Source organism: Oryzias melastigma, linkage group LG15 (assembly GCF_002922805.2).
Source record: "Oryzias melastigma strain HK-1 linkage group LG15, ASM292280v2, whole genome shotgun sequence".
NCBI classification, from domain to species: Eukaryota; Metazoa; Chordata; class Actinopteri; order Beloniformes; family Adrianichthyidae; genus Oryzias; species Oryzias melastigma.
Window position 1 is genome coordinate 29702473 of NC_050526.1, and position 9691 is coordinate 29712163.

Sequence of the window (9691 nt, forward strand, 5' to 3'; positions counted from 1 at the left end):
TACTCTGTAAAGTTTTGAAAATGTTCATTTTAAAAAGAATCAGCTTGCTACATCTGTAAAGCTGGCGGACTCCAGAGTCTAATCCAAATGTTTTATTGTAATTAGAAGTATGATGTGTTTCACGTTGACTTTGACCATAGATGGGCGTGTCCTGTAAATGAAAAACATTTCTTATATTACAGTGTTCCCTCACTATGTTGAGTTTCACCTGTTGCAGACGTTTCTCTGTGGAATTTCTTTTTATTATTTTTACTGCACACTGCATTCTGATTGGCTTTCAATCTCAATCAGATCTTTGTTTCTATTCTATAATCCTAGAATTATTTTAAGGTTTGAACTCAACAAGAGTTTCAACAAGAGAAAAGTGTGAAAATGTTTGTGTCTGTGTGAGAAAATAGTCCCCGAATGAACTTCAGAACCGCCTGACCTGCTAATGAAGCCGTTAACCAGAAGAAAAGCTGAGACACAGACGAGCTCGTAAATATTTTATTTGTTTCCAGGCAGAGCGTAGAATCGGTCCGGTGAATGTTCTCAGATCAAATCAGAACAGTGACAGAGAGATCTGGAGCCGACCACGTCCTCGTGGCAAACAGGTTTGATTCTGTTTTTCAAAAATTGTCACATTTTTTTGTTTTGATCAACACAAATAAAAACCTTCAAAATGATTGACGGCCCGGACGCCGTTTCCCTGTGCTCATAGGCTTGACTGAGCAGCACGAGTTCATGAAGACGTAAAACTGTTTTCATGGCAGTCCTTGTGTCAATACGCAGAGCAGAAGTGCTGACCTACAGCAAAGGATTATGGGTCAGAAATGACCCACATGTTTACAGTTTCAGATATCAGGATAATGGAATAGGAAACCCAGAGAACTCTCAGAGGAATTTCAGGATTGTACGATGATCATCTTCCAATCAGGAGGGATTTAGAGTGAAAGACACAGCGCCACCATCAGGAGGGTTTTGAGACGCTCTGGAGTCTCAGGCGCCTGCGTGTCAAAGCCTCCTGCTTCTTCCTCTCGATGTCGGCGGCAGAACATCTCGCCGTCTTCAGGCTGGACACGACAACTGAAATTTGAGAAGAAAGATTGTTAATAAAGCTTTGAGGAAAAAATACAGGAACTGTATTCACTCACTATTGTCAGGCGGGCCAAATCTATCAAATTCAGAAATCTAGGGCCCTGAAAATTTCCCATAATTCTCTCCACAAAACAGTTTGGGCTGAGTTTTGAAAATCGGTTTTGAAAAGCTCCTTTTCAAGAGACACTGTATTCTCCGCACTAGAATGCTCTGCGGCCATAACGATCTGTATTAGGACATTAAACGAGACGGAGTCAGAGAGTCCGTCAGTCCTCAAGAACTCTGTTGACAGGAAGTTTTAAACTGTGTTCACACTGAACACAATTCATCCCAAGTTTGCCTTGGATGCCTGTCCCAAAATGTGTTCAGTAAAAACGATGCTCCAGACGTGTGTGGGAGGAGCTACTGTCAGATGTTTTTAGCCTGATCGCTACATGGAGCATTGTCTGTGTTTATCTCATTTACAGTGATTGGAAGACACGCCTGGCGTAGAGAGATCAGATTTATTTATTTAAAAAGTTCAGAAAAACATCGATAATCCCATCTCCATGTCTAGGGTCATGACATCATCCAGAGACTTTCTCAGTCCGATGAACTTCACTTCTGCTGCAGGAGCTACATCAAGGTTAGCCACGCCAGAAAAGTTAGTGAGGTTAGCCAGGTCAGAAAGGTTAGCGAGGTTAGCCACGCCAGAAAAGTTAGTGAGATTAGCTACGTCAGAAAAGTTAGCTAGGTTAGCCAGGTCAGAAAGGTTAGCTTGGTTAGCCACATTGGAAAAGTTGGCTAGGTTAGCTACGTCAGAAACGTTTGCTAGGTTAGCCAGGTCAGAAAGGTTAGCAAGGTTAGCCACGATAGAAAAGCAAGATAGGTTAGCCACATTAGAAAAGTTAGCGAGGTTAACCATGTCAGAAAAGTTTGCTAGGACGGCCATGTTAGACAAATTAGCTAGGTTAGCCACGTCAGAAAGGTTTGTTAGATTAGCCATATCAGAAAGATTAGCGAGATTAGCCATGATAGAAAAGTTAGCGAGGTTAGCCATGTCAGGAAGGTTAGCTAGGTTAGCCACGTCAGAAACATTAGCTTGGTTAGCCACGTTAGAAAAGTTAGCAAGGTTAGCCATGTTAGAAAAGTTAGCTTGGTTAGCCATGTTAGAAAAGTTAGCTAGGTTAGCCATGTTAGAAAAGTTAGCTTGGTTAGCCACGTTAGAAAAGTTAGCTTGGTTAGCCACGTTAGAAAAGTTAGCTAGGTTAGCCACGTTAGAAAAGTTAGCGAGGTTAGCCACGTTAGAAAAGTTAGCGAGGTTAGCTATGTTTGAAAAGTTAGCTTGGTTAGCCATGTTAGAAAAGTTAGCCATGTTAGCCATGTTAGAAAAGTTAGCTTGGTTAGCCATGTTAGAAAAGTTAGCCATGTTAGAAAAGTTAGCTAGGTTAGCCATGTTAGAATATCTTCATTTCTTGTATTTTAGAGAACAATCAGCTTCTCCTGGTAGAACTTATTTAAACACCAATGTCTCTTCTTCTAAAAATATTTCTGTGTTACAAACTAAGATAAACGTCTTGCTCGGCTTCAGCTCCGCTAATATCGAACTTGTACCTTTGCTGCTCATGAGTGCAGAGTCGGACATGTTCCTCTTAAACGTGGCGTGATTCGAGTTTGGGGGCGCTCCGGCCCGTCCAGCCTGGAGAGCGGTGGAGGAGCTCCTACTCTGGTTGAACTGTCCCAGACTGAGCGTGGCGCTTTGACACGGCCTCGGATTGGCTCCGCCTCCGGTGGGGAGGTCCCATCCCTGGAAGCTGATGGTCTGACCGCTGCTCTCCGGTAGGGAGTTGGAGCGAGCGAAAGCTCCCGGTCGCCTAGCTTTAGCGGCGGCCGCGTGAACCGGGGGGTGCCGCTGGGTCCCCTGCAGTCCCTCTGGTGGGATGTCCTGGTGCTGATACCGGTTGGAGATCATTTCCATGGAATCACAGGCCTGGCAGAGCAGCGCATCGTCCTCATCGCCCCATGAACTGTCAGAAATCTGCTTGTCTGGCTCCTTGGAGGATCTGGTTTGGCCGGGTTGCAGAGAGGAGGTTCTGTCTACAGTGGAAGGCTGCAGTTTGGGCCGCACGGCAGTGAAACCAGAACCTGAAACCTCTTTGGGTTGGAAGTGAGGATTAGGTGCCAGGCGGAAAGTGCTTCGCGTGGTGGCTTTAGGTTTCAGACAAGCTTCTTCCAGAGCGCCGCAGCTTCTTCTGCTGCCTGTGGACGCCGGCGGCAAACCCAGCGGCTCCTTCGGATCCTCGGTCAGTTTTAGGACAAGCGAGTCGTTGAGGAGATCATCGTTCTCCCAGTCATCCTCAAAGTCGTCCCAGTGGTCGTCTGCCCCCGTCTGCCGTACAGTACCGCTGTCAGCTGACCCGGCGGGATGCTCTTTGGCGTCTTGGGAAAAAACCTCACTCAGCCGCCCGCTGACCGCCTGAGTGGAGCAGTCAAAGAGGGCCTGAAGCTCCGCCTCCGTCTGATCCTTCTTCAGATCCCTGTCGGTGGTGTTCGCCGCCTGGTGGAGGCCGTCTTCATCCAAAGCCTCGCCGTCTCTCTGCATGTTTTCATCAAACTGTCTGGCCAGCTTCAGCAGGTTCTCCACGCTGCTGCGACTGCAAAAGGTCACAGCGTTAGAACCAAAAGACCCAGTTTTCCCAAACTGATGACCCACATGCCGGATCACAGACCGAGCAGACTTCTTCCTGGCTCTTGTTTTTGGGATCTCCGGCGTGTGCGAGAGGGCGCCGTCGTCGATCCACTGCAGCAGAGGTGACTCTTTCCCTTTGGACTTCTGAGAAAAAGAACCAGAAAAAAGCTCAAAGATCACACGAAATCTGCCAGAAAATATCTTTTTGTCCTCCGTAAACGAGGGTTTGTGACCGTTCCACTGAAACGCAATTTCAATTTAGTGGAGTTTCTACAATAGAGAGCGGACAGTTCATTAACGGTCTACTTCAGAACGGATGTCAAACATACGGCAAACCGAACTATGAGGCGCATTAGCACTTAGCCAAGTTAGAAGCGTTAGCACATTAGAAGTGTTAGCCAGATTAGAAGTGTTAGCCAGATTAGAACTGTTAGCCAGATTAGAAGTGCTAGCCACATTAGAAGTGTTAGCCACATTAGAAGCGTTAGCACACTAGAAGTGTTAGCCAGATTAGAAGTGTTAGCCACATCAGAAGTGTTAGCCACATTAGAAGTGCTAGCCACATTAGAAGTGCTAGCCACATTAAAAGTGTTAGCCACATTAAAAGTGTTAGCACATTAGAAGTGCTAGCCACATTAGAAGTGTTAGCCAGATTAGAAGTGCTAGCCACATTAGAAGTGCTAGCCACATTAGAAGTGTTAGCCACATTAGAAGCGTTAGCACATTAGAAGTGTTAGCCAGATTAGAAGTGTTAGCTGTGATAGAAGCATTAGCCACATTAGAAGAGCTAGCCACATTAGAAGTGTTAGCCAGATTAGAAGTGCTAGCCACATTAAAAGTGTTAGCCAGATTAGAATAGTTAGCCACATTAGAAGTGTTAGCTGTGATAGAAGCATTAGCCACATTAGAAGTGCTAGCCACATTAGAAGTGTTAGCCACATTAAAAGTGTTAGCCACATTAAAAGTGTTAGCACATTAGAAGTGCTAGCCACATTAGAAGTGTTAGCCAGATTAGAAGTGCTAGCCACATTAAAAGTGTTAGCCAGATTAGAATAGTTAGCCACATTAGAAGTGTTAGCTGTGATAGAAGCATTAGCCACATTAGAAGTGTTAGCCACATTAGAAGTGTTAGCCACATTAAAAGTGTTAGCCACATTAGAAGTGTTAGCCACATTAGAAGCGTTAGCCACATTAGAAGTGCTAGCTGCGATAGAAGCATTAGCCACAGTTCGACATGGTTTTAGTGTATTCACCAAAACACCCGACCAGACATCGTGACAGAGCTCCCAGTTCCTCTCAGAATTGCTCTGACATCAGTAAACAAACCAGAATGAATCCTGTCGATTTATTAAAAAAAAGTTAAGGCTTTTCTCTGTGCCTTATCGTGCAGAAAATATGGTAATTAGGGTTACCATGGCAATATTGTTGGCAACAAGTTCTCCTGAAAACACCGACCTTTGGGGCAATACGGCTGACGATGTCGGATATTTCCACTCCTCTGCCGTTTCTGTGTCCCGACCCTAAAAGGAAAGACTCTATTTGTTTAGCGCAGCTGTTGTCAAAGCGAGGAAGGGCAGGGGGCGGGGCCTACCCGCTGGAGGGGGGGAGGTGCAGTCCCAGAAGATGTCTTGTGACATTTCCACATCTCCGGGAGAGTCTCCGCTGTTGAAGGCCAGGAAGTGTCTGGTGTCTGCCCCTCGGCGCCGAGGACTCTGCAAGTCTGAGCGGGAAAGTTTCCATCCAAGATGTCAGTGCGAGATTCAAGGAAAAACACGGAGAACGCTGCAGACGAATCGTAGCTTATGCAAAACTGGCTGTTTTCTTCTGTCGGAGCAAACACCAACTTTAACTAGAACTTCCAGTTTTGGTGAGGTCACATCACTACTTCTGTCAAAGTGTTTGTCAAAAGTAAAGTTTAATTTAAGTAAGAGTCTGGAAAAAGAAGCGATAGAGGGAGTACAGGTTTCAGAGTTACTTCAGGCCCAAATCATGAAGCTACCACCGTGTTGGAGCCAGAAAGGGTCGGCAGTGATTGGTCCGAGTCAGTCTGAGTCATCGTTTCTATGGCAATGGTCTCACCAATCAGGAGTAAGCTTGTGGGAAGGCCACACCCCTATAACTTTAAAAAAACATTCAATGTGAGACCGCCCACTTGTACTGAAACAGCTGATTGGTCCGTTTATAACTTTATTTGAGGTACAAAAATATTTAAAAAATCAGATTATGGTTAAAATGTCTCCGGTCCAGAACGATGATTCTGACCAACAGAATGACCGATAACAGAGCTTATCTCTACACAGAAGTCTATGGCATTTTGGCTTCCTGGACCCACTTCCTGTTTGGAACTCCAGGGGGCGGAGTCACTCTGTCCAGTTCTCATATACAGTCAAGCTCTAAAGCGGCTGGTTTCAAAAATGACCTTCAGCACAAAAACTACTGTTGAGTACACAAACGCTACTTCAGTAAATAAAACCAAACCAGAGAATTACTATGACAACCAACGACTGAACCCGCGCGCGTGCGCCGCACATCCCTCCGCCCATCACCGATTGATAACGGTACGTACGCGATAGCGTGCACACGTCCCTCCACAGCTCCGAGAAGTTGGAGCTCTGCGCTGCGACGGCGCGCGGTTCCGGTGGTTCCGGTTCCGACATGACTCACGCGGGCGGCATGCTTCCGTCCTTCCGTTAAACGGAAGCAGAACCGAGAGTTCGGACCCGAACTTTGATGTTAATCCAATTAATGCGCGATCAGGTAAACACGGCCGCCATGCTCTCCTGTGACATCAACAAACTACGGGTGCCGACGAGGGATCCTCGCTGGAGACAAAAGTCACACTAGAAGGTATTTCCATTGACAGTATAGATTACGATCTACGGGTATTTCTGTCCTCTCTTTTTAAATTAATGATATATTATCATTAATTTTAAAAAATCGAAGTTATCTTTGACTGAAATGCGGTCATCTTAAAGAAAATAAGGAGAACTAACGTCCTGGTTTAACTTTATCCTTCTGATCCAAACTCTAGATTTATTGTAAGCACAGGAGAGGTTTTAGTTGATTGTAATTTTTTAATCCCCCCAAATAATTGAGAACGTTTTAAATGTGTCATATTTTTATAAACAATGTTTTTTATTTTTCCCAGCTATATTAATTTGACATCTTTTCTTTGTGTGTTTGTTTTGGTGAAAACAACAATGTATTGTCATTACTGTGTAAAAGTGTGTAATTGTGTGAAGGAAGTGAGGTTTGTAAAGTATTTAAGTATTTTCATAAAAGGGGAAAGTATGTTTATATAACTATAAAGCTTTACCATTTGCTCTCTTTATGTGAATTTACCAGACAAAGTTTAAAATCTTATTTACTCCTTTATTTGCTGATATTTAAATCCTTGTAATGAAATTGATTTAAATCAAGTAATCACCTTTTTGGGGTATTTTTCTAAATTCATTTCATTTCAAAAAGCAATGAACTCGTACAACAAAAGTCTATCATTTTGTGGTGTGGATTTATGGAATGGTTGAATGAAGGTTTAAAACAAAGCAAAAGTTTACATTTATTTAACAAAAATACACAAGACCTGAAATGATCATTATAAACATAAGAGTAAATGTGCATAGGTGTCAAACAGAAGGTAATTTGGAGAGTTTTTGAGAAAAAAAAACTTTAAATATATATTTGTAACAAAAGTTGTTGCAAAAAGGGTGAGACTGCACAAGACTTTCCTTCTACTTACTGCTTTTCAAACACACTGTTTGCTATATTTGTATTTTTTAAATATTGTGTTTATTTTCATTTTGTTTTTGAAACAAAATACATAAATAAAAAACTTCCTTAATAATGAAGCAGAAGCTGCATAATTTGTTGTTTATGAACTGGAGTTTTTTTCTATTTTATTTTGTGAATCACATTCAATCCTGAGGAAAATAATGAAGCAGGTTGATGTGACACGTGCAGATGTCCAGCATCAGCTGTGCATGTTTCCTCAGAGCGTGGGATCAGGTCTGGCCTTCATCAGCCAGAGTCTTCTTCAGTCATTTCCAGCATGAAGCACTAGATGGTGCCTGTAAACCTCTCTGGGTTTTCAGTCACAGCGTGGGGAGTAGAACCTCTGCGTGCTTAGCAGAAATCTGTTTTTGAAATGCTTTTATTTTGCAGGAGTGATGCAGTAAATCTGCAGGGATCGACTGCTGTGATCAGTTTCATGTGGACAGAAGTTCTTCCCCATCAGATGCTTTCCTTTCACAGAACGCCAAAACCTTTTGGATCATCAGCAGAAACCTGGACTTTACTGACTTACAGGATCATCAGTAAATATTTAAGCTCCAGTATAAGTTGGGGGGGGCGAAGGAACAGCTACATGTTTAAAGGAGCGTTTTTATTTTAAATATCGGCTTCAAGGTTTTAGCAGAAAGAACGTAAGTTTGATGTTTTTTATGCGGTTTCAATCATTCCATGATATAACGGTGAACCATCCTCTAGTATAATGTGCCTGAGCTCAATAATTAGCTTTAAGCAGAATATCATTGATGTAAATAAGACAGAAATGTCCAGAAAGGTTTTTATGACTCTAATTAATCATTGCTTAACCCATAGTTGTCGGGGTTATTTTTGTGTAAAATTTCCTGAAATAATTTATCCTTAGAACTGTTTTTGTGCAGACGTTCGATGTCCGTCTTCCCTCTCTTCTAAACTGATGTTTCCAAAACGCTGGACAGGACAGTTAAAAAAGTTCCTCCAAATAAATAATTTGTCATTAATTAATAATTCGTGTCCAAAATGTTGCATTTGTGGGAACATGAGTATTTATTAGACAATTTAGAATTTTGTTGTCAACTCAATTTAAATGTATGTATATAGACCAATAAAACAACACAGTCGTCTCTGTGGACTTTATACTAGTAATTATCAAAAAATATAAAATCACTCATAAAACATAAACAACAGCAGATTATTAAACTAAACTGAACTGAACATCCTTCTGACTTAGTTTTAAATTGCACTAATTTTTTATCACAAATGAGTGTTTTGCAGTCACAAATAGGAATTTTCATTGGGTAAATTTAAGATAATTTTCATAATAATTGACAATAATTCTACAATGAAAGTTAATTCTTGATAGCAATTGTTGAGGTTGTTTTTGTTCAAAAAACACTTTTTTTGATTTCTAATAAAGACCAAACATTAAGAAACAAAATAAAAATGTATAAATGCAAAATCAAAGACAAACTCAAAACAAGACAGAACCAGGAGGAAGTCCTCTGACAAACAAAAGATATTTATATTAAATTGATATTAATATATATATATATTTATTAGTGTGTTTTTATATTCTTTATGCCTATTATATTGTACTCTTTTTCTAGTGTAAACCACTTTGGGCCTCCTTGGCTGGTGGTGGAAGGTGCTTTATAAATGAATGAATGATCCAAGGATTTATTCTCGGAGGATCAGGATTATATTTCAAAATTAAAATCGTTTATGTTACATTGAATGAAGACTTTAATATTGTGGGTCACCTCCATGCTAACGTCTGTAATCAGCTGCTGGTGTTGGTGAGTCCCGGTGAGTTTGGAGCTGCAGAGGTCTGAGGATCGGACAGCAAACTGGGTTAAATTCAGAATAACTGCTGATGGAGTCAGACATGAATGTCAGTGGATGCAGTTTGAATGTTTGTGTTTTGATGGTTTCTGTGGAACAGAACCAGAGGAATGAGTTAGCCCGACACGACCAAACCCTCTCCGTCTGTGTGGTTCTGGTTGGTGCCTGCAGGTCGCTGTGGTTCTGGCTGGTTCTGGTTGGTGCCTGCAGGCCGCTGTGGTTCTGGCTGGTTCTGGTTGGTGCCTGTAGGTCGTTGTGGTTCTGGCTGGTTCTGGTTGGTGCCTGCAGGTCGCTGCCACGTTAGCGGCGCTGCCCCCGCTGCTGTGAAGGAGGTTAACCGTT

At 42.4% G+C, this 9691-nt stretch overlaps 1 protein-coding gene and 1 long non-coding RNA gene across 3 annotated transcripts; one reads left to right on the forward strand and one right to left on the reverse strand.

Moving 5' to 3' along the window:
• Window positions 1-470: 470 nt before the first annotated feature.
• On the reverse strand, window positions 471-6448 carry si:dkey-78p8.1. 2 transcript variants are annotated; one of them, XM_024261798.2, is made up of 6 exons: window positions 6312-6448; window positions 5337-5465; window positions 5201-5265; window positions 3786-3889; window positions 2671-3710; window positions 471-1065 (listed from the first exon to the last, which is right to left on the reverse strand). In XM_024261798.2, the coding sequence occupies exons 1-6, from the start codon at window positions 6400-6402 to the stop codon at window positions 950-952; spliced, it is 1545 nt and encodes a 514-aa protein (XP_024117566.1). In that variant the 5' UTR covers window positions 6403-6448; the 3' UTR covers window positions 471-949. The 2 variants fall into 2 exon arrangements, with proteins under 2 accessions (XP_024117566.1, XP_036071452.1); XM_036215559.1 differs by lacking the exon at window positions 5201-5265 and having other exon boundaries at window positions 6312-6442.
• Window positions 6449-6454: 6 nt separating this feature from the next.
• On the forward strand, window positions 6455-9685 carry LOC112139095. The gene is made up of 3 exons (XR_002917910.2): window positions 6455-6592; window positions 7907-8166; window positions 9521-9685. It is a non-coding gene; the product is annotated as an uncharacterized LOC112139095 (long non-coding RNA).
• Window positions 9686-9691: the final 6 nt, after the last annotated feature.